Here is a 24,254-nt window from a genome sequence, read left to right as displayed (position 1 = left end):
TTGCAGATTTAATTGCAAATTGAGTCAAATCATTAATTACAATTAAAATTTGATTACGGTTTCACGTTTTTGTACATCTCATTATCTTAATGGGTGATTAAAAATAGAACCGGTACATCTCGAAAGGCAAATGTTTTCAACCAAGAGGTTAATAGGTTATAAATAATAACGACTTTAAGGACTGTATTAGAGTATAGGTATAATAAAAAAAGTGTACCAACAAGAACACAAGTAGGACAAGTACTTTTCAAATCGCAAACGTGATTCAACTTTAATCTGTGCATGTTAAGCAAAGCCAAAGCTGGCAGGAGCGACAATAATAAAAACAACAACCTGAACGAACGAACAACGATTTGCCAGGCAAGCCTCGCAAGCATGCGAATACAATCACACTAATATCGCGTATACGCCGCGTATTCCCCAAGACTCAGCAGAACTTCGCATCTGTTTGCCTTTGAGTGGCACATGCGCCACACTTGGCACTTGCTTTTATTTTACCCTGGGTTACTTTTAATGCCCAACCGTATAGCCCAAAGGCACCAGAGCACCAGGCCCCACACAGAGACGCACATCAAGCGGCTTATTCCCAGGACACGTCACGGGCGCACATCGTATGTGTGTGTCTGTGTGTTCGTGTGCTCATAAGTGATTATCTGCATGTAAAAATGGCGCAGAAAGTGGAAGCTTATATTCGCACACACCGATGCGCATTTCAGTCCTGGGATCAAAATAAGGGGTTTAAGAGGTTCTTTAACAGATTTTTCTTTATTTTTACAAAAAAAGGAACGTTTTTAAGAAATCAGTTAAATTCGTAATTTGTTCTTCAAAATTTAAAGCAACAAAAAAGACATACTTTTGTATATAAAGTTTTTAATATTTTCTCATACTTTCTTCTAAAAATAAGATGCTACTAGTGTCATGTACTTATACGTACTATTCTGTTGCAACTGATTCACCATTGTGGTACCAATAAAACCTAATGAGACTGCAGCAGACAACAAATCGCGTTATTATCGCCGGGCAATGGCCAAGAGGGAACAACACATCGCAAAGCACACACAGTAGCTGGAAAGACCGCAGGAAAACTAATAAAAGTAGCCAAGCACAGACAAATAAAAACAATCGCATAAAACTAATGTTAAACAATTCCCTGTGCCCGGATTGCGTCTGTTTCCCGTTGCTATCCGTTTGTGTTGCGTGTTTGTCCAGGACTTCGTTTTCGTTTTGCTTCACTTTGTCCTGGCCTCATCCAACCCGGGAGCTAGGGCTGTCGTCGCCCGTCTCCCGTCGCACACTGCCCAACGCCCCATCGTCATGGACGGCCCCTTAAGACAATGATGGCTGGCCCAAAGCCCCCGAGGGTATGCAATAAAATTGCGTTTTAATGCTGCTCCAAAGGACGAGCAATGACCCATTTACAAAGCTCCTGAAGAGCTTGCTTGTCTGTAAACAAAAGAATTTGCTGCATTCTTTGACAAGAAATTCAACTCAGAATGCGTATATATGATAAATGATTTGATTGACTATTACAAAAAATGATCTATCAGATGCACAAGACTTTAGTTAAAGGAGCGCAAGAAAGAAAATGCTTAGCTTGATTTTTAATTTAAGTGTAAGTAATAATATGCCATTAATAATAATCTAGAAAAGCTAAAACCAACTTGTATTATTTTATACTATTTCATAAAGAATCCATTGTATAATTTTTCTTCTTAAAAAACTTTGTCTTTTCAAAAAGAACCTTAAGATACTTTTTCTCGGTTCCTGCCTGTGCTAGTCATTCAATATTCATATTAGCCAAGGGTATAAAACTGTCCCCTTTGTTTCAATTTTATTGCTGGCTTTTTATGCTCGGCTGTTTGCTTGTTTGCATTGTTTTATGGCATTTTATTTGCATATTTTCGCGTTCCGTGATGGCTGCCTGATACAAGTATCCATGTCCGTGTGTACATGAATTTTATGTGCTTGTCGATTCGCCGGCAACCAAAGGAGCTGGGGGAACAGCAATGATCGGTGAACGAGCTCTTACCCCTCGATGGACCACTGTGAAGGAAATTTTTCTCGCCGTTTGGCTTTCAAAGTTTCCCGAATTATTTCACGGAGCGGAAAATATTTTTTTTCCAATTCCCACATCCTACGTCAAAAACCCCCAAACACAAACGGATAAGTGTAAAACAATTCTCAAGTGTTTCACGCTTTAAGCTTTGCGCCTTTGGGTTGTTTTCTTTGTACATATACGGGAGTGTTGTTTGGCGATTGTGTTTGGCTTGATTTTTTTTTTGTGTTCTGGTCTATTATGTGATATGAAATGTTCAAAGTGAACTCGCTGCCGGAGTTCCCACGCCGGATGGTTGCCTTTGTGAGGTAATCATTTTTTTGTAGCTGATTCAATTAACTGGATCGAGGCTCCAGGAATTTCTGTGTGTCACTTTTGTCGGACACTGTCCCTCGTGGCAGAAGAGATTGCAGATCCAACTGCAATTGCAGTTCACTTGATTGGATGCATTGTGCGGGGAATTGATGGATTTGAATGCATGCCAGCTCGGTTGGATAGTGGATAAGCCACTGATAAGCGGAAGTCCGCAGCAGAAGCATTCAATTAAATTTAATTCCTCACGCCCAAAGGCAAATAAATGGCAAATTGGATTAATTGCATTTAAGTGTGTTTTTGTATTGGTTGGCAAATATTTTGTGTTGCTTTTTGGAACGTGTATTGTTTTCCCGGAATTAATAACGCTCTATTTACACATATTGTGAAAAATTAAACAGTATGCAATGACAAATAATTATTTATCATTTATATACATTTAAACAGGAAAAATACATTAATCAGGAAAAATACAATTTATTTTAAATTGATTTTTCATTAATCAGAAAACATAAACCAGCTCGTAGACACCCCTCGGACGATTTCCGGATTATTTATTAACGACAAAAAAACGAGAAACTAAATATACATTTATACCACCAAACAATATACAACTTTTCAGTAAATATATGTACGTAATACGTATATTTCTGGTTATTCTATCTTTCCTAAAAATAAGCTTTACAAGTCGGCAGTAAATCACGACTTTTATATATGGCTACAAAAAATGAAAAAAGTGTTTTACGAAATGGCAGAGACTTATGACCTACAAAAAACGACGAAAAAAACTTAAAAATAGAATATTTGTAACCGAATTTTTGAAAAATAACAACTATAAAAATATTATATTTTTGTATTGGAGAAATAGTGAATCAAACCCTACAATGCAAATGCATGAAAACAACATAAATCTCAATCAAAAATGCAGTTCACAGATACATAAAAAATCCCCTATCAGACCCCCATCAAAGCCCAGCAAACTAGTTGATTCCATTTAGCATCTATCTCATAGATACATCCCACAAAAATGTATCTGGGTATCGTTGGTAGTAATATGTAAATAGTCCCCAACAAAATATGAAAAAAAAGTATCTGAATAGAGCCGAACTGCACATAAAGCGAGCTAAACTAAGCCCGGCACGCAATCGCATGGATCTGAGCAACTAATCAGCGTTTTTATCTAATAAGCCGCAGCCAGATGATGACGCGACGATCATGAGATGATGATGATGATGCTGCATGATAACCATGCGGCATATGGTACTACATATACACTGTATGGTGTACAGTGTATAGTTTGTATGGGTTAAGTGTGATAAATCGACAGTTGAATTAAACGACATGTGGGCAACAGGGCGAACAGACAATGTGGTGCGACAGGGAATCTAGCAAAATATTTACACCCACTCCACCGCGAATTAAGCCCACTCACGCACTCGGGTACACAATAATCGGGAGAAATGAAGAAAGCAGTGAATCTACATGGAGAGAAAAATATATAGGAATTTTTTGATATTGTAGTTTCAGGCTTCATTGCCATTTTAGCATATTTTTTAGGGAATATTTGTCATAACTTTAGAATTCAAATAATAAATAATGGTTTGAAACCTTTCAATAAAATGTAGCCTACAAATCGTCGATTATATTTTTCCGTGCGGCCATCGAGTGAAGGAATAAAGTAAAAGTGTCTTTTCATCAGAATTTTAAATGTGCTTGCCCTCGATGTGAGTTGCCAAAAAGATGGTGTGTATAAGTGTGTATGAGAGTGGGTACAGGTGTGCGCGTGAGCCGACCGAGCGGAAGCTATGGAGCCTACGTGCCCCACAAAAAAAAAAACCAACAGGCTTTTCGCTTTCGTTGTGCGGCGAAATGTGGGGCAAGCGAACGGTTATTGAGGCACCGACAACCACCTCGATAAACCACCAATACCAGTGACCAGGACCTCGTATGTAAACAGACAAATTATGAATTTGTAAGACTCCGTTCCAATCCCGGGTATCCTGTTGTTCTCTCCCTGACGGTTTTTTGTGTGTCTCTGTCTCTCTTGATTCTGTTACGGATCACGGAGCTCATCAAAAATCGTTAAATGCGAAAATCGAACAAGGAATCCGGGAACGAAAACAATAAGGAGGAGACGGGGTGTTTTATATGAAGGAGGGCTATGAGGTATCGAAACTCACCTTTTTTTTCTTTGTGCGATGGGCTGTGAATGCTGCCCTCGGTCGCTAACTACATGTCACTGTTTATGTTTGTTATTTACTTAAAAATTTTCCAATTTCTCTTTTAACCTTTGAACTGCAAATATATCGGGTATGGGTTATATTCGGTATTCCTTTCACTTCACTTTTCTCACACACAAATCTGGCTAGCGAACATCCTTTGCTGCTTGTGTTATGCCATATGCATGCATGGGTGTGTGCGTGGCGTAGTGTTAAAAGTGTTAGTGTGTTTTTGGAGCTTAGATTTAAATATTGATTTGTCTTCTGATTTATATATTTTTAGATTTTACTTTTATTTTAATTAACAACTGTTTTTATGAACAATTTCCTCTTGTTTTAAATACTTCTTATGCGCACTATATTGAAGACCACTGGATTATACCGCTCGATCCGCTTTGATCCGCTTCGATCAAAACACGACGATGTCTCTAGCTAAACTGAAGCCCCAAGCCACCTGGGCCGGAGCTTCTCCTGAATATGGGGGGTTTTCCTCCACCCTCCAACCCCGCAGGCTCCCAAAAACACCGAAATTGTTGTTGCCGCTGTTGTGGCCCTAGTCGCCCTGTGTCTGTTCGTTTCAGTCCTCTCACAAACACTCTTCCGAATGCCATCGCAATGCGTACTTTGAACTGTTCGAAAGACACACACACGCTCACACACAGATAGGCTTTCTCTCTGACGACTTTCACAGTATGCGGCGCTTTTGACCATTTTCCGTTACTGGGCTCTCTGGCAGCTTTTGGTATTACTGTTATACAGCCGCAACGGAACTCTCTATATATTTTGTACGGCTTTCCGCTCTCCGTATTTTTGGCAAAAAGCTTTTGGAGAGTGAACACTTGCCGATTTTGTTGTTGGTTAGGCCCAAAATTTCATTATCTCAAGTGGCCGCTTTGTTTGTTTATTTGAAAATTGATGAGTGCGTTTAGCTCTCAGCTGAGTAAATGTTTTTATTTACAGACTTATTTAACATTTAACTAACTGTAACAAAGTATTCGTTTTAAAATCCTCATATGTTTTTGTTTGTTGGCAAACCCCCGAAAATCGATCGCACACGTTTTAAGCGTGAATTTCAAACAGACCCACACACACATGTCAAAATCTTACTCTTGGTCTCACACACACACACACACACAACCACATACATATAGGGCACAAAGGCTACCGCAGCTGTTTTGAGCCACGAAGTATGCTACACTTGTTCACAGGACCCCTTTACGTTCAGCTAATGAGAACTAGTCGAATCTTCCGATTTATAAATTTTTTTGAATTGCTCTACCATACCGCCAATAAAATGTTAAAAATTTGCAGATAAGAACGGAACCAACGTGCCCGACGACTCTCAACGGAATGCGGAGAACTGAGAAATAAATGCCGAGTTGCTGCAGCAGCCAAGCACAACAACAGCTGCAAAAGCCGCGTCGGCGTCCGGGATGAAAAATTTTCTAGCCACACTCGCATATACACTCGCACTCGGCTTAAGCCTCCATATTATAGTAGGAAATTTGATATGAAAACATTGAGCATAAGCCGCAGAAAGCTTTTAGCCTTCAGCTGTGTGTCCAAGTTGTTGCTAGTAACGCAGTGTTTTGGGTATAACAGTTTGAACCTTTTTTTCAGATTGACTTTGACATCTTTATTAAATATCAAAATAATTTTGTTTAAATCTTCATAAACAAGTAAAAAAAGGCATTTCTCTTATATTTCAAAATTTAATTGTGCTTCAAACTTTTTTATAGTTACAGAGGGGAGATTAAACACAAATATTATTGAAATTTCTATAGATTTATAAGCAATATGTTTCCGTTTCAAAAAATTTCAAAACATTGATTTGTTTATAAAAGCGGACACCCGTTTGAATCAAATGTGCGAAAAGAACTCTTCATTCAATATTCTGTGTTACATCAACACTAAAACCATTGTTTATTTTTCTATATTTTGTTTTTCTTGAATTCTATCAATTCAAATGGAATTTAATTTTTATTTATAGTAATGTTTATTCTTTTTCAAAGCTATGATTAAAATTTTTAAACGATATCATTTATTTTTTAAAGAGGGGTTTAATAATGTCTGGTTATAGACCTTGTTATGTATATCAATTATAATAAAAATTAAAAATCACATTGCCTAGAAATAAAAAAAATAGTACATATCAGACTCTGATTTTATTGCGGATAATAATCAAATTCTTTAAATAATATTATTAAATAACAAATTATTTCTTTATTAAACTTTGTTAATATCTAATCACGTTCCAAAACTTATAAGTCCACTCTCGCCAGATGAGCTTGAGCGAAAGCTTCCAACGGAAGCTCCACTCCAAATGGCGGAGCGTGGTGCGACGCATGACAAACTGCAACTTGTTGCGCCGGTTTGTGGGGTTCTCAATCTGTTTTTGAGCCTCGTACGTAGTACATCGACTTTCGCTGCCGATCTTCTGGTTGGTTTGTTATTGTTTGCTTTACCAATATATCACCTTGTGTTTTGGTGGCTGTTAAGCTGTTTTCAATCGTACGTGGGCGCGCGCCAAAGTATTTATAAAGTCTCTACGCATAGTTCGGCAAAACCCATTATCGCAAAGTGCAGATGTTTTATATTTGTTGAGGCAAATTAAAAGAATGCGAATTTCTCCGAGAATCATGTTAATTGTGCCAACCGGTTCGTTAGTGATTCGCAATTACTTTTATGACCCGCTGCTAGCCAGAGATGACTTAAGAAGACACACCCCAAGTACATACTGGATAGTAATGCGATTTGCATAATGACGACATTGCGATTTGTTTTGCGATCTTTAATCAGTGTCAAACATGGAATTCTGAACGAAATCGCTGCGGTCGAGGTCTCGGCCTCAGAGTCCCCCCCCAGCGACAATCCCGCTGACTTTTTTTGGGCACAATCAGTTTTGACGTCAGTGCCACTAAATTCAGTTTGGAACCCCAACCAATATGGTTGTTCGCATTTTTGTCACGAACTCCAAAGTGAAATCTAAATGCAGAAGAAAGCCATGCAAGTGCAGTTTTTGAGGAGTGGAAAACCGGAATATTTAAATATTATTTCTATGACTACACATTCATCTATTTTTTCTTTTATTCATATGCATAAATACATACGTATAAATAGGTTTTTTTAACATTTTTTCATAAATTTTTTATTAGACTATTAAAAATGGAAGACGAATTCCAATTACAGAATTTAAAAATGTTTCCCTCATAAGTCCAAAGAATTTTTATCTCTTTAGACTAGGCTAGACTTTTATGAATGACTATATACAATTCATACTTCCAACATTTACAACCTATATTACCCCATAAGTCATCTATAATCGGAAACGGCAACAGCGATGACCTATTTTATACGATTTGTGTTTAAAAGATATTGCACGATAAGAGGTATTATTTTTCCAGAATTTTAAGCAGGGACTTAACATTTAACAGACTTCGCTTTATATAGACGGGCGGCTGATAAGCGTTTATGATTTTTGTTTCCCACCCACTAAAAAGATTCCTTTCACTATCTTATCGCCAGCTTGAATCATTCTGAACAAACAACCCCACACATCACGATGCCCAATCCACTGTGGTTCATCTTCTGGCTGCTGGTCTTCTGGTTCGTCTCCTTCTTTGTGGCATTCTTCTGTGCGTTCTTCTACATCTGGGTCTATGCATTCGCTTCCTGCATTCCAGCCCTCACAGTAAGTATTATTTCCAGGAGTAAAGTGGGGAACTGGCGTGGTTGAAGTGAAAATGCTTTGAGTTTGCTTATCGAGTCATGTAGATTTCTAAGCAATTAGTCATTACGGGGACTTTAACTTATCAGAGCCGCACAACTGGAGCTTATGAACAACACTGATATCTGGCAATGGGTCTTTACCCACCCACACCCTTCCCCAAAAACCAACTAACTGATTCGATATACTATTTCCAGGGCATAGCGGACATTTTGCTGCAAGGCGTGCAGTTTCCGTTCTACTGTGGAAAGGCTATGCTGGAGGGCAGACAGGCGTTCTAAATGTGGAAAATCCCCTGCCAATCTCAACTCTAAGTGCCTTACTGATATAGCTCATGTTTTCGATAATTTTTTTACAATAAAGCTTACCTAACTAATATTTATAAAACAAACACACTATCTGAACAATTTGTAATATCGTGTATACGAGACGTTGACTGATCGTCAGCGAGTAAAATGACATCATGAAACAATGTTTAGTTTCAGAAACTCGTGCTACGGTATCTCGATGATATCTTAATGAGGAAAAGGGCTCCAGTTGGCAGACATACCATGAAAAATTCAATATTATAGATATTTGCTAGATATGTATGTATGTAGTTGAGATCATTCATAAAAAAGTCTTATTAAACTAAAATAAAATGACTATCTTAAATCTGATAAATTTCCAATGAAAGGGCAATATATTTAATTTTCGAACTGTTCCAAAATCCATTTATTCTTTCACTTTCAAGCTCCAAAACGTTTTTACATTGTTTTGTAATTTTTAATACACTTTTTGGCTTTATTTCTCAAATCACAAAATTGGAAAAATATTTTCATCAAGAGATCTTACACATATTGAGGTACGAAAGTTGTTTTCCTTTTGAAAAGTTAATAAGAAACCCAAATTGAATAACTATAACAACTAATAAATAACTTTATTAAAGGAAATCAATTAACAAATGTGAAAAAATGAAAGCCCTAGAAGATCTAATTTGTCAATTTGAGCGTGGCTTGTAATTTATTTGGTGGTGGAAGCCACTGTGGCATTCTGTTGACCGCTGCCGGAAGCTTCAGGAGGTGATCCGGCAGAGTTTCCGGCGAGATCGTGGGTGGGTTGCCCGGGCACCTGGGAAGATGACTCCTGTTCGCCCATAGCTCTCAGTTCGAGCTCGCCAATAAGCTGCATCACACGAATTTTACCCTCGGTAGCCAGTTTTGGTGGCAGGCTCTTGACGGTGGCGCAAATGCTGTCAAAGAAAAGTTCCACGGAATCGCGGGGTGGACGCTCCGGAGCAGACTGAGAAGAGATTGGCGACGGTTGGTAGCAGTGCAGCTGGCGAGGGGCATAGGCGGGCGCAGCCCGAGGGGAAGAAGTGTAACAGCTTCCAGTTATTGGTGTGATGGTAGCTTTTGTACTAATCTCCTGCGGAAGCCCAGAATTGGGCGGCGTAGTGGGAGTAGCCATGTTAGCCAACGGCCCTGCCACCTTTTTAATGGTAATGCGGCAAGGGGGCGGTTGGGGAGTGGAGTTGGATGTAGAAGTGGGAAACGAAGGTCCTGATATTGTTCCGGCTCCAGCCGGCAATTCATTAATGGTTACCTGAAGTGGTAAGTAATCCAGCAATCCTGATTGCTGCGAATCTGTTTCAGAGATGCGTCGCTGCTGCTTGGACAAAGGCTCTGCCTCAAAATCATTTTGGGGCTCTGAAACCCCGTCTGGTTCGCCCTCTTCCTCGTCACCCTCATCACAGTCTCCATCCGAGTCGAGTTCCTGGTCGCCTTCATCCTCCTCCTCATCCTGATGATTAGCTCTGGAACCATAGGCAAGCTGGCACTCCTCCTCGTCGTTGTACTCCCATTTCATAACGCCACTTCCATCAGCTCCTGGCTCTTGTTTGGGAGCCAAGGATTTTCGCTGTGCATTTTCCGTATGTTTGATGCTGCCCTCGTGTTTTCCGAGATCAGATCGCTTGCAGCTTAGCCGGCATTCACACACAGCGCAGAAGACAAAGTGCGGATCAGTTTCGTCGGGCAGCAGCCACGGATATATCGCCTGGTACTCCGGTTTCGTCTTGGGCCGCGGATATTTCAGCAGAGCGCACGGTCGGCGTGGCCGATACTCCGATCGGAGGGCATCACTTTGTGAAATTAACGTGAATGGGGTGTGGCGAGTGGCCTGAAGAACATTAATACTTACAGTTTTTCCTGAGTTAACTGGAGATTTGCCATTTGGGAAACCAATTAGCAGAATATAAACAAATGTAGTTCAGTATGACCGTTCTGTGGTGTGCAGAAAATACCCTGGACACTGAACCTAAACACTATTCGTTGAACTTAAATATTATCCTTGATAAAATAAAAAACAAGCAACATAAATTGTAAATCAACTAAATTATAACTATTTATATATATTTGGATCAGATATATGTTCTTAAATCAGAAATTAAACAATTTCCTTTAATGTTTTCATGAAACATTTTTCTTTTGTTTTCAACCACTGTTTTTGCGCGGTTTCTAAGACTGGTATTTTTTGTGTTGTCGAACATTGTTTTCGACCAGCACCGCTCTCCGCTGATTTCATTGTACTCTAATTTTTCAAGTTTCTTGTAATTTAAAACGAATGCTGTGACTTCCGGACTCTTTTGATACCGCCCCAGTATCCGTCTGGTCTAATTAAGCTACTAGAAATGGAAGTGGAAAACGGCCAGGTCGAACATTTTAACGAAGCGTCGGATACCGGTGACAAAATGGCGTCTGCGAATCGTAGCGAAAATGCCAATATTGAGACTTCTGCGGCGTCGTCGGATCACGAGCTGAAAATCATGGATGTAGAAGGCTCAGTTATAGCAGAGGACTTGCCTGAGGAAAGGGTACCCATGGTAATTTTAGTGGATGACGATGACGATGATGACCAAAGGGTTGAAGAAAGGCCGGCGCAAGGAGAGCACGATTTGGTGGATACAGACATTGACGAGGATCATGTTCCGATGGTGGCAGAGCTTCAATCGGCTCTTAACAATCCTGATGAGAAGCCACTAGATGACAACCAACCAGCAGAGCCAGAACCGGAGGGGGACAACGTTTCCACCAAGACGGAACCCAGCAGCGATGCAGAAAGCAATCACTCGTACGCTGATCCGATGGGTTTGTTGGAACGCCTTGATACCCAAGACGCCGAAAGCCAGGACGACGAAGATGACTTCAGTATGGACGACAGCAGTAATGAAAAGTCACTGATCACCCGCAAGAAGATGCCCCGCGCCAAACGATGGCTTCTCTGGATGAAGCGCTGGCCATGGATTCTGCACGAAGACTCTGATGGCACCTATGCATTTTGTCTTTACTGCAACATGAACATCAATGTTAACAACCGCTCCAAGCACATCCAGCAACATAACATGTCGCTATACCATCAGGAGCGGGAGTGCAACTACGTTGCTTTCAAGAAGAGCGAGGAGCAGGCGCGTGGAACGTGAGTATAAATAGGACTTGTCCTTTCCATTGATGGGTAATAGGTTCTCAATCTATAAGTTGATAAACAAAGCCCCCGAAGCTTGTATTTCCTTGTAGTTTTAAAGAAAGAGACCTCTGCAAGACTAAAGCTTTTCTGATGATAAGAACCATATATAACTCTCATAACTTATCCACAGAACCAGTGACATCGAAGTGAAGCATGAGTTCGGAACGAACAGCTACGTGGCCGCAATGAAGCAGAAGCGCGTAAGTGAGATCGAAGCCTTCAACAACTTTAACTGGCTTCGCTGGCTCCGCTGGCATCCCTGGCTGGAGAGAGCTCAGCCGACAGGAACTGTCGGTATGTGCCGAGTGTGCAACGTGCGTATGAATGTGGAGTTTGTTTATTTGCGGAAGCGGCATGAGGCTTCCAAGTGTCATTTGGAGGCGGTCCGACAGTACGAGTCTGATAAACCCAACCGCAAGCGAAAACGGAGTAGCATCGCTGAAGCAGGAGAACAATCATCGGAACAGCAGCCGAGTGGTGAACCGGAGCAGGAGGAGGAAGATACAACTGTTGTGATGATGAATGGCGAGATAAATGCCAACGATGATCCTGGTCGGTGGTGCGAACTCATTCCAGATACCAGTCCCCAGCAGTGCCGATGCACTCTCTGTAACTGCCGCATGGTCATCACTAGCTTCCTGCGCCACTGCAAGGCCAAGATACACTGTCAGAATACTTTAGAAAACCAACAGAAGCGGTAATAATTTATTTCATTTACAATATAAGTCTTATTTTTTACGATTTTCATTACTTCCATAGTCCTTTGCAACGCGGCATCTGGTCGGTCTACGCCGATGTTCATCCCTGGATGGTAGCTGATCCAGAAGAGCCCACTATCGCCTACTGCAGTGTTTGTCAAAAGCGTTTTATGTACGGAAACTCCGAAATAAAGCGTAAGAATCACGAGAAATCGGAAAAGCACTTAGCTGCGGTGGGCTCCTCCAAGGCAACCCGCGAATTTATCTTTGAAGAAGGTGATGATGAAGCGAATCAGGCAGAAGAGCCGGTGGCCGATGGGGAGTTCGAAGTACCCGCCGATATAGGAGCTCCTTCGGATACCGAAGCCAGCGAGGACTACAACAACGTCACCGACGACAACTGGTCCGAGACACAACGAGCCAAAAAGTGAGATTCTCTGTCATTACTTTCAAAAGATTATGTAAAAAACATGAATATCTTACAGGAATTCTTCTAGGAACGTCGGGGAACAAAGAAAGGCGAAAATCCGTGCCGGAATTCGTTTCTATCCGTGGCTCTGCTACTCCAAGGATAGAAAAATCCAGCTGTGCAAGTTCTGTCGCGTGCGTTTCCACAATGATGCCGCCAAGGCGCGCCACGAGTTCAGCGCTCGACATCAAAAGCTAGTAAAGCAGTATAAGGCTCGACAGGCGCTTTTGCCACCGGCTGAGAAAGATGCCCAGGAAGATGAGGACGAGGAACAGAGCAACACGGACTCTGGCACCGTAGACACCGAAAAACTACTGAAGCAGGTTAGACCCTCTACCTCCAAGGCCTTCGCGAAGCCCATTCCGGCCACAATAAAGGGTAAGGTGATGGTTTGGAAGGCTCGTTTTCCGTGGCTCTCGTACAAGAAGAGCGAGGAGCGGCGCAACTATGGATGGTGTAAGCTCTGTGAAGTTTCGGTATTCATACCGACCTCAAAGTTTGCCTCGAAACACCAACGCTCCAGCCGACACATTCGCTTGCGCATCGAACGCAAGAAAGCCGGAGCAGGTTCTCCTGAGCCTGCGTCTTCAAAGAACTCTGATAACATCTCTGCTGCGGTGGCCACAGCTGCTGCGCTAACAACTGGCGAAGCGAAGCACAAAGCAGCCATGGCGGAGCTACAGGCCAAGTACAATTGGCTGGAACCTGATTCCAACGACGAGAACCATTGCCACTGCCGCATTTGTGAAACCCGTCTGCCCATCAAGCTTTTCTTTTTGCGGCAGCACGATTCCTCGCGTAAGCACTCCGAAAACCTCGAAAGGCAAAAGGCTGCCGCTGTGCCCCCTCCAGCGGCATCTCATTCCACCTCAGAGGCTACTGCCGAGGCCGAGGTGCCGGAGTCCGGCATGGAAGTCGACAAGGAGAGTGACGCCGATCTGAGTCTAAGGTAAGGGTTTATCTGTAGGAGAATGCATCCTCTTCTAACCTACAATATTTTCCAGATCCGATGGCAGTACTGCAGAGCCCCCGTCTAAACGTTCCCGGTCGATGGAAGTACGCCGTATTCTGCGCGCTCTACGAGACTCCATGGGGAAGCGGCACGATGAGCGTAGCCAGCTAGACATGGCCAAGGACATGATCTGTTCATCCTTTGACATAGTTTCACGCCTGAGAACCCTCGAGCGGGAGGCAGCGCCCCCTCCACCAATTCAATCGAATGATGTCTCCACTAAAGCTCCAGAGCAACGACATGTAGTGGATCTATTTTTTGATAGTATTGCTCCCACTATGAAAGCACTGCCAGCCGATCTGGCGGCTGAAGGAAAGGCCAAGATAATGCAGTTAGTGTGCGGGTTGGAGGTCAAAGCCATGCAAAGAAATTCCGCTTTACCTGGCTGCAGTTCTGGATCCGGATCGTCCGGCATTGCATCGGCGACAGAATCATCGCCACCAGCTGTATCTCCAGTAGCTGCTAAGGCACCTAATCCAGATCGAGGGCAGATCAATGTTATAACCATACCCGATGATGATCAAAAAACCCAAAACAACAATGAACCGGAGGCAAGCCACCCAAAACACAGGAGAAGTACAGGAACTTTTCACCCAGTAGCCCTCAATGGTAACCACAACGAGGTGGCAGAGAACCTGCGGCGCATGCTGAACAATACCCAAGTGAAGTTGACGAATCGACAGGATCCGGAGGCTGTTCGTTGTGTGCCACTAGACAAGCTCACTTCGATGGGACGCATCAACGGTCGGCATTCATTAGAGGCAACCTCAAACCAACCGACAGACTTGAGTAACGGCAACGCCGTGTCCACCCTGAGGCAGATACGCGTTAACAATAATAATAACTCCAAGATTATGAATTCACCAAAACCAATGCCACAACCACAGTTGCAGCCGCCGCAACAACATCCACATCAGCACATGCAGCAGCAAATGCAACAACATCCGCAACTTCAGCAACAACTCCAATCATCTTCACCCATGATACGCAACAATTTGACCAGCAATGGAGCACAGCTGTCTCCATATAGGGGAATGATGAACCACAACCGCAGGCCATAGAATTTAAAGTATATATTGTTAATCCCCCATTTATAGCTCTTAAGTTCGTCACTGTCATTTATTTAATTACCCTAATCCAGGCGGATTCTGATTCGGAATTTGTGTATGTTACAAAAGTTTTAAGTTTAAAGACAAAAACGTATTTTTCTTACGATCCTTTCTAGATTTATACAAAATATGCACACGATCATCCACACTTTCTAGTTTGACCACCAAAATGAATCTAATTGTTTGGAGAATTGCATGTTTTCCTTTTTTTTTTCGAACCCATCGGGGTTTTGTTTGAGAAACATTCCCGCCCAGTAAAAATAATTTAAAATTGTTATAAGCACTCAAAATATTGGATCAACCTATTTAGTTTACTGACTTTTGCGAAGTCCAAATATAATTAAACTGTATGTCTTTCAATTATTTTGATTCACCACTTGGTGGTTGTTTTTTTTTGTTTTAAGTCTAAATTCATGGTCAGTCGATTGGAGAGGATTCAGAAGTATCAGCTCAGCTTAGTGAGTTCGGGTGACGCTGCTGGGGCTCCGCTGCCGGAAGACCGTTTAGGGTTGAAGCTGAATCGGTGCCCGGCTTCTCGTCGCTGGTGATGGTTGATAGCTCGATTTCCCGCAGCTCTCCCAGAAGTCGTCGCATGGAACTGTGCATAAAGGCATTCTCGGGCAGCTCATAGCCACCACTGCTGATTGAAGGTGGTGGCCCTGTAACCGTGGGAGAAGCCCCAGGCGAAACCTTCTTTGGCCGGCTGGAGTTGTTGATTTGCTTCTGCTCGTTGGCCTCTAGAGCCTGATCAATGGGAGCGGATCTGGTATGGAGCGGAAACATACACTTCACATCCAGAAAGCTGCACAGCTCTTCAATATTGTCCAGCGTTCGGCCAAGCTCCTCGTTGGTATTGGCCTGCTTGGCCACGTGGTGGCGTACTGTTCCCAAGTACGTTTGCAGTTTGCTCCGTGCTATTTTTATCACCGTTTGGGCGTTCTTCAACTCCAGACGAAGGAGTTCAGGGCTCTGAAATAGAAGACATAAATAATTAGAAAAGAAAGAAAAGCTAACTTCAGGCGAAGCCGAAGTAATATACCCTTGCGGTGAAGATTGTTCAATCAGTCGACCGACCCTTATGGAATTCGGTAAGTCGCATCATAAAGTCCGACCCAAAATAAAATCTGTTGAAAATCTGTGTTCCAAAAAAAACACGGAATAACGGAGCACAGCTATAGGATGAAAAGCAGTCTATTATATGGCCCACAGTGATGGCTATATCTTCCCTAATTCTCATCCGATTCTCAAGCGGAGTACCTTAAACGATTTCTAGTTCAATTCTCCACCTTTCTGCATCAAAACACAGAGACAATATATTTTTCAGATTGTTTGTCCATTTTTCTGATGGGATCCCTTAAAAATGTGGTTTTCCCTTATATGGCCCACAGTGATGGCTATATCTTCCTCAATTCTTATCCGATTCTCAAGCGGAGTACCTTAAACGATTTCTAGATCAATTCTCCACCTTTCTGCATCAAAATCCTGAGACAAAATATTTTTCAGATTTTTTGTCCATTTTTCTGATGGGATCCCTTAAAAATGTGGTTTTCCCTTATATGGCCCACAGTGATGGCTATATCTTCCACAATTCTTATCCGATTCTCAAGCGGAGTACCTCAAACGATTTCTAGATCAATTCTCCACCTCTCTGCATCAAAACACAGAGACAAAATATTTTTCAGATTTTTTGTCCAATTTTCTGATGGGATCCCTTAAAAATGGGGTTTTCCCCTATATGGCCCACAGAGATGGCTATATCTTCCTCAATTCTTATCCGATTCTCAAGCGGAGTACCTTAAACGATTTCTAGATCAATTCTCCACCTTTCTGCATCAAAATCCTGAGACAAAATATTTTTCAGATTTTTTGTCCATTTTTCTGATGGGATCCCTTAAAAATGTGGTTTTCCCTTATATGGCCCACAGTGATGGCTATATCTTCCACAATTCTTATCCGATTCTCAAGCGGAGTACCTTAAACGATTCCTAGATCAATTCTCCACCTTTCTGTATCAAAATCCTGAGACAAAATATTTTTCAGATTTTTTGTCCATTTTTCTGATGGGATCCCTTAAAAATGTGGTTTTCCCTTATATGGCCCACAGTGATGGCTATATCTTCCACAATTCTTATCCGATTCTCAAGCGGAGTACCTCAAACGATTTCTAGATCAATTCTCCACCTCTCTGCATCAAAACACAGAGACAAAATATTTTTCAGATTTTTTGTCCATTTTTCTGATGGGATCCCTTAAAAATGTGGTTTTCCCTTATATGGCCCACAGTGATGGCTATATCTTCCTCAATTCTTATCCGATTCTCAAGCGGGGTACCTTAAACGATTTCTAGATCAATTCTCCACCTTTCTGCATCAAAATCCTGAGACAAAATATTTTTCAGATTTTTTGTCCATTTTTCTGATGGGATCCCTTAAAAATGTGGTTTTCCCTTATATGCCCCACAGTGATGGCTATATCTTCCTCAATTCTTATCCGATTCTCAAGCGGAGTACCTTAAACGATTCCTAGATCAATTCTCCACCTTTCTGTATCAAAATCCTGAGACAAAATATTTTTCAGATTTTTTGTCCATTTTTCTGATGGGATCCCTTAAAAATGGGGTTTTCCCCTATATGGCCCACAGTGATGGCTATATCTTCCTCAATTCTTATCCGATTCTCAAGCGGAGTACCTCAAACGATTTCTAGATCAATTCTCCACCTTTCTGCATCAAAACCCTGAGACAAAATATTTTTCAGATTTTTTGTCCAATTTTCTGATGGGATCCCTTAAAAATGGGGTTTTCCCCTATATGGCCCACAGAGATGGCTATATCTTCCTCAATTCTTATCCGATTCTCAAGCGGAGTACCTTAAACGATTTCTAGATCAATTCTCCACCTTTCTGCATCAAAATCCTGAGACAAAATATTTTTCAGAATTTTTGTCCATTTTTCTGATGGGATCCCTTAAAAATGGGGTTTTCCCCTATATGGCCCACAGTGATGGCTATATCTTCCTCAATTCTTATCCGATTCTCAAGCGGAGTACCTCAAACGATTTCTAGATCAATTCTCCACCTTTCTGCATCAAAACCCTGAGACAAAATATTTTTCAGATTTTTTGTCCAATTTTCTGATGGGATCCCTTAAAAATGGGGTTTTCCCCTATATGGCCCACAGAGATGGCTATATCTTCCTCAATTCTTATCCGATTCTCAAGCGGAGTACCTTAAACGATTCCTAGATCAATTCTCCACCTTTCTGTATCAAAATCCTGAGACAAAATATTTTTCAGATTTTTTGTCCATTTTTCTGATGGGATCCCTTAAAAATGGGGTTTTCCCCTATATGGCCCACAGTGATGGCTATATCTTCCTCAATTCTTATCCGATTCTCAAGCGGAGTACCTCAAACGATTTCTAGATCAATTCTCCACCTTTCTGCATCAAAACCCTGAGACAAAATATTTTTCAGATTTTTTGTCCAATTTTCTGATGGGATCCCTTAAAAATGGGGTTTTCCCCTATATGGCCCACAGTGATGGCTATATCTTCCTCAATTCTTATCCGATTCTCAAGCGGAGTACCTTAAACGATTTCTAGATCGATTCCCCACCATTTGGCATTTTAAAAATATATTTGGCACAAAATATTTTTTAGATTTTTTCCCCATTTTTCGTGAAAATGGGGTTGGCCCACAGACAGACCGATAGACGGACATGCATACATCAACTCAGATGGTCATCCTGATTAAGAATACATATATATACTTTATAGGGTCGGAGATATCTCTTTCACTGAGTTGCACACTTTTGATTAAAATTATTATTCCCTCTCCAAGAGTATTAAAATAAGAAAATTTAAATTCAGAAAGGCTACCCACATTTTCGAGGTACCCGTCCATGGCTACCCGATGAGAGTCTTGTAGTTTGGCTAGCGCCGAGGAGTCTGCCGCATTGCGTTCCTGCATATAGGTAATCTGCCGATCTATCTGACTACCGGTGGTTGCCACTGATGAGGTTTCCGAAACGGTACGGGGTCGGGCAGCTGGCACAATTGCTTCTTTACCCGCCGAGTTGTTTGTGAAGGACACACAAGTGAAAGCGTTGGCCGGATAATCAAAATCCTTGGGGTTCAGCATAAAAAGTGCGTGGCGCAGCACCAAATGGACGTCCACATTACCCGGATAGCGCATAAGATATGTCAGAGATGTGGTGTAGTCGCTAAGGAGCACTGCAATCAGAAGAGTTACTAAATTTGTCAGAGCTAGGAAGTACTATTGGGGAATACCCACGCTTATCACGGATGTGCACCAGCATAGCCACCAGAATGTAGTTGGGCAGATCGAAGCGGTCGCTATCGGCAAATATTGCGTCCCAAAGCAAGAGCAGGTCCAGCAGCATGAACTCCCGACCAAAAAGAAGGCGTAACCAGCGTCTTTAAGATGTATATAAGATTTGGATGAAAATTGTATTTAAAACTCCTGCATATTACTCACATGCCGAATATATGAAGCGGAATTTCCATCTTCTGGAGATAATGGTGCAAATGCTGGTCCTGCTTGGCAAGTATCTTGTCGCGTATAAAGTTCAACTGGCTGATAACCTCCGCTTTTGTTTGCTGCTCGTTTTCCCCGGGGGACTGAAATCGAAATTAAATGATATGCGATACAAACAGATGGAAAATCTGGTGTGGGGTTCGACACACCTCAATGCGCTGTTCTATGTGGCCGCCGGGCGTCGAGACAAGATTTGAGACGCGATAGTACGACTCTACAGATGCCATCAACCGAGAGAATAGAGAGCTTTAAAAATAATACATTTTAATTAGTGGTTTTTTGTATAGGCATTTTGTATGTGCCTTACTAAGTATCCGCCTCGAGGTAAGCTGGATCCAGGACGTCTAGCAGCGTGGGATTTATGTCTGTCTTGGCAAGCTCACTAAAGTGCAACAGGGACTGGTGGTCGCTGTACACTACAAAGATGATTGGTGCCAGGATCTCGTGCATACCCTGGCGATAGCACATGTATGGATGCTCCCGAGCGTAATAGAACAGGATGTTGACCATCGCGTTCTGCACCAGGGGCTTGCGAAAGAAATCAACGCCCGGAAACGTGCGAACCACGTCCTGTCGTATGACTGCGAAGAGCTCCTGATCGCTGAAATACTGGTTCCAAACGCTCTGCGTCTCCTGGGACAGAGGATCGTCGTTGCAGTCCAGGGCTATTTGATGTGGGTTGCGTACGTAGTCGGTTCGAAACTTGTCGTAACGCACTCGTTGCTGAAGGCGTTGACTGATCCAACTTCGATGCTCTGAGGTGAGAACTCTGAGTAGCAATGCCCAGTGGATGCTCCGGAACTTTGACATCTTGAGGTCGCCGGCGAATGCAGCTCGACGCAGGGTTTCTGGCTCGCCATCGAGAGTACTAAGCAGTTGGGCCCACTCCTGTCGGTAACGTTCCACTGAGTTCATTGCTCCGGCTTCGGGAATGCCCCGCTCGTCGCTCAAATTCACACTTTCCTTGCCCACCGATCCGTTCAACGTGATGGCTTCAATTCCTCGCACAGTCATAGCTCGTTGCTGACAGTCCCTTAAATGCGGACTGGGATGGAGAACCTCTCTGTCGCCATGACAATGAGCCGATTCAAAGAAGAGGAGTGGCGGGAGAGAGGAGGCACCAAAATAAAACACAAACAATGAGAAATGTTGATTAAATTCGGCTGATAACAGCAGTGTGGCCGAGTTGGTATAAGTAAATTATGCAAGAAAAGATAGCTACTCTGGCAACGCTGTTCCTTTTTTCCTCAACGTGGCAACGCCCTTATTGGCTACCCTTTTTTAACGGTTTTAAATTTATTTAAAAGTACTTATTCATAAGAATTTTATTGACCATTTTTCGAAAATACAGCATTTGTGAGAAAAGACCATTTTAATATTAAAAAACATTTAATTATTTTTTAATCGGTCCTTCATGTTTTACATCTTTATAGTATTATATTTAAAGGAATGATAAATAGTTACAAGCTTATTTAAAACTTGGATGTAAATACATATACTAAAAACAAGTTTTGGGTTGAAATATATGTTCTTATTAAAGATATAAAACGAATTAAAAGGTGTACCTTCACAAGTTCTTAGAACTAATTCTGTTTCTTAATAAAAATTTTATAGATATCATACTCTATATTAGTTAAGAATTTACATTTTCTATAGTGATTTTCAGAGGCGAAGGTGTGCAGATAAAGTTAAATACCATTTGGAACGGAATCGAATTAAGTTTATGTCAAATCATCGAATCGTAAATGTTTGCTGCTTGTCATCATTTAGAGATGAAAAATATTTAACAATTTATATTCAGGCTTCAAGATAGATCTTCATATTCAGGTTTCCTCCCTTAATAACAAGTTCTTTGCGGATATGTATTCACATGTGACTTGGTTTTGATAGATGATGGTTCAATTTTGGTTATGTTTAAATATCCGTTTTTAATGAGAAGAAATCGAATAAACATTATTAACTTAAGACTCGCATTTATTTGCGCGTTCTGCTTCACGTAGGTTCCAAAGTATCCAAACTTTGTTTATCACTAACACAGATTCGCACCCTCGCCAATTGAGGTCAATGCTTGTCGCTATAATATGCAACAATTAATTCAAGATAATGCGAAATATTCGTCGGCGAACCAGGAAATAGAAGACAATAACGAAATGCGAAGACGGTCGCATCCATTGGATACACCGCATCGTATTCGATTGGATTTTTTTTGGTGGGGTCGAAACTTCTGAGCAAAGCTATGCTAAATATTGCCAATAAACCCAACTGATTTCGGCTAATGGCTACAAAAGTTTTCTAATTTTAATTGTGTGCCATGACATGACGGTCAATGCCGTTTTTTGATCTAGTCTTAAGTAATTTTTCTAATCTCTTTGGGGCTTGAACTTGAACGCTCTGCGTCTTTGACCCATTGACTTTGACCGATTGCCGAAAAATCTGCGGTGGGTGGTTGGGTGCTTGCATGTCTTGGAGGTTGATTGAATCGATGGAGCATGTCCAGGGTAACAATTGGGCTCGGTTCAAGTACTTTTCGCAGCGGCTTGATGGATCACCTGAATGGAAATAAACTGTCACTCGAATGTCAGGAACCCATTTTCCATAAAGTACTTGTATTCGTTATTAAAAATGCATTGCTTTGTTGTATTCAAATTATATGTTATGTGGTGGTTGCATAAAAATGTCAGAATTTAAAGCCCACCAAATTCGAATACTAATTCATATTATACAGATGCATACATTCATGTGTATTGACCGCCAGTATGCGTCACATTGGCTTCGATTTATAATTTCTCGGTCAAAGTCAATGTCAATGCAAATGGCAAAAACCAGCAAGCGGCCAACTCGCAGCATCGCATTCGCATTAATAGCAATAATCAGTCAATGGGGCTACCTGGCTAGGACCCCCGCCACTCCACCCTTTGGCTCTCCATCCCCCACCTCGTGCAACGGTCCAAATGCGAACGAGTTTTGGCCGCTTATCAAAAGCGTTATAGCCGTTGCCTTTGGCCCGAGAACTCGTTTGCTTCGCGGCTGACTTTGGGCCCTGTTACAATTTGCTTTTGCCTGCTTAGCATTTTGTATTTCCTGATGTTTAATCAGCCAACTGAAGACGAAGTCGAGACAGCAATCGATTTCGGGGTTCACTTTTCTTGGCTGCTCTTTCTGGAGAGGACTTTGGACTATTTGGACTTGTTGGATCAAAGAGCTAACAATTTTATTTTAGACATAAATTAAAAGTGGCCTTGAATGTCTAAGTAAACGAAAAGTATTTTATTGAAATTAGGTTTAAATAGAATTTTTCAACTATTTAAACAGTTAACGCATACGACGCGTAACGAATAATATAAAGCAGGCGACATGTTTTCTTCGTAGTCTGAGTTCAATATTGCGTATACGTCATGTTGTCATAAAGGTAGTGTATTTGAAGATCAACAATATTTATTTTAATATACATTATAACTCCAATGCTTTGATCGTCTGCAGTGTAGACTAACACGAGGCTAGCTTCAAAATAGTGTGTGTGTATTTTCGCGCAGCATTGGCCTTTTTGTTTGGCTTTGTTTCCATTTACATATTTTTATTGCTGGGCCAGCTTGATCGCCGCAGAGGTTCGATCGGCAACTTGTTTACTGTTACATCTATGCGGAAGTCTTTAAACCGGAAGTCTGTGTCCACCGGCTCCGTAATGTGTAATGAGGCGGGGGAATTTAAAGACGATTAAACCAAATATTGGAGGAGCCAAACCTTGACCAAAGGTCACGGGGTTAAATGTAAATAGGAACCGGGAAAAGAACAAAATATATGATTCTCGGATTATATTTATTTATATCCCATGAGCTCAGACCTGGCTTTGGCCTCACGTTGCCCAAAACTGGGTTTGTCTCAAAGAATTATTAAATAATTTGATTTGCAATAAATAAATCGATTATATTGATATATTCCGGTATAAGGCGGTTCGTGTGAGGCTTTTCCTAGCCTAGTCTATTAACCGATCTTGTCCTTTTTAGCAGTTGTCTAAATTATTTTAATTTAATGCTTTTTTAATTCTTGGAATTCTTCGTTTAGTCTCCAAAAGATCTTGATTAGTTTATGATGAATATTTTTAGAAGCAAACTTGACTCATATCTTTGATTAGATGGGTGGTAAATATGCGACCCCCTGGTTTATGGGGCTGCCCGACCTGTTTTGATTTGAAAGAGCTTTGAAAAAGGGCCAGGAACGGATTGAGTGTCGGGTCGGCAACCAGTGCTTACCAGTGGAAATCGGAGCCATTCAAATATACATGCATATTTATGCAAATTCACTTACACACTACCAAGAGTCAAGAATAGAAACCCCGAAATATATAAATCTGCGGCCAGGCGAAGGCATTTTAAAACGCCAATCAGGTTTCTGATCTCCCCCAGAATTCTAAGCAGGCTCTCGGCCTTACCGATGCTGGTCATGATCAAGTTGTTAATGAAAAGACCCGAGCACTTGGTGACGAGTTCTTTGCCAACTTGGTCAGCTAAGCCAACTTCCCCAGTCCAGGGGCCGAGAATCTGTGGCCTGGAGTGTACGGATATGCTTATGCTACCGGGTGTCGTAGTGCCAAAA

The 24,254-nt window shown here is 41.6% G+C and overlaps 5 protein-coding genes and 1 long non-coding RNA gene across 9 annotated transcripts in view; 2 read left to right on the top strand and 4 right to left on the bottom strand.

Moving 5' to 3' along the window:
* Ace (Acetylcholine esterase) overlaps positions 1 to 5,933 on the bottom strand; it is a 36,255-nt gene extending 30,322 nt beyond the window's left edge. The window contains exons 1-2 of one of the 4 annotated variants that reach the window (XM_070280994.1): positions 5,872 to 5,933; positions 4,549 to 4,663 (exon numbers count right to left, since the gene is read on the bottom strand). The gene's annotated coding sequence lies outside the window, so the exon portion shown is untranslated. Of the gene's footprint in view, positions 1 to 4,548; positions 5,030 to 5,871 lie in introns of those variants that run through there. The other 3 variants (XM_070280993.1, XM_070280995.1, XR_011443079.1) reach the window with 3 other exon arrangements.
* Positions 5,934 to 6,943: 1,010 nt separating this feature from the next.
* LOC108130692 (uncharacterized) lies at positions 6,944 to 8,705 on the top strand. Its single transcript, XM_017249276.2, has 3 exons — positions 6,944 to 7,027; positions 8,113 to 8,278; positions 8,512 to 8,705. Exons 2-3 carry the CDS (start codon positions 8,150 to 8,152, stop codon positions 8,593 to 8,595), a joined length of 213 nt encoding a protein of 70 aa, XP_017104765.2. The 5' UTR covers positions 6,944 to 7,027; positions 8,113 to 8,149; the 3' UTR covers positions 8,596 to 8,705.
* On the bottom strand, positions 8,141 to 8,425 carry LOC138926802 (uncharacterized). Its single transcript, XR_011443470.1, has 2 exons — positions 8,385 to 8,425; positions 8,141 to 8,310 (listed from the first exon to the last, which is right to left on the bottom strand). It is a non-coding gene; the product is annotated as an uncharacterized lncRNA (long non-coding RNA).
* A 294-nt stretch (positions 8,706 to 8,999) lies between the features above and the next one.
* Positions 9,000 to 10,644, bottom strand: Ravus (ravus). The gene is made up of 2 exons (XM_017249275.3): positions 10,496 to 10,644; positions 9,000 to 10,436 (listed from the first exon to the last, which is right to left on the bottom strand). Exons 1-2 carry the CDS (start codon positions 10,525 to 10,527, stop codon positions 9,317 to 9,319), a joined length of 1,152 nt encoding a protein of 383 aa, XP_017104764.2. The 5' UTR covers positions 10,528 to 10,644; the 3' UTR covers positions 9,000 to 9,316.
* A 171-nt stretch (positions 10,645 to 10,815) lies between these two features.
* Positions 10,816 to 15,469, top strand: Su(var)3-7 (Suppressor of variegation 3-7). The gene is made up of 5 exons (XM_017249140.2): positions 10,816 to 11,770; positions 11,949 to 12,515; positions 12,578 to 12,943; positions 13,002 to 13,934; positions 13,990 to 15,469. The coding sequence occupies exons 1-5, from the start codon at positions 10,986 to 10,988 to the stop codon at positions 15,056 to 15,058; spliced, it is 3,720 nt and encodes a 1,239-aa protein (XP_017104629.2). The 5' UTR covers positions 10,816 to 10,985; the 3' UTR covers positions 15,059 to 15,469.
* On the bottom strand, positions 15,410 to 20,854 carry TBC1D5 (TBC1 domain family member 5). Its single transcript, XM_017249141.3, has 6 exons — positions 19,969 to 20,854; positions 19,811 to 19,907; positions 19,602 to 19,744; positions 19,398 to 19,540; positions 18,987 to 19,336; positions 15,410 to 16,075 (listed from the first exon to the last, which is right to left on the bottom strand). Exons 1-6 carry the CDS (start codon positions 20,673 to 20,675, stop codon positions 15,557 to 15,559), a joined length of 1,959 nt encoding a protein of 652 aa, XP_017104630.2. The 5' UTR covers positions 20,676 to 20,854; the 3' UTR covers positions 15,410 to 15,556.
* Between the last annotated feature and the right edge of the window lie 3,400 nt (positions 20,855 to 24,254).

The sequence above is a fragment of the Drosophila bipectinata genome, chromosome 3R (genome assembly GCF_030179905.1).
Source record: "Drosophila bipectinata strain 14024-0381.07 chromosome 3R, DbipHiC1v2, whole genome shotgun sequence".
NCBI classification, from domain to species: domain Eukaryota; kingdom Metazoa; phylum Arthropoda; class Insecta; order Diptera; family Drosophilidae; genus Drosophila; species Drosophila bipectinata.
This window is presented reverse-complemented; position numbering and strand designations above follow the sequence as displayed.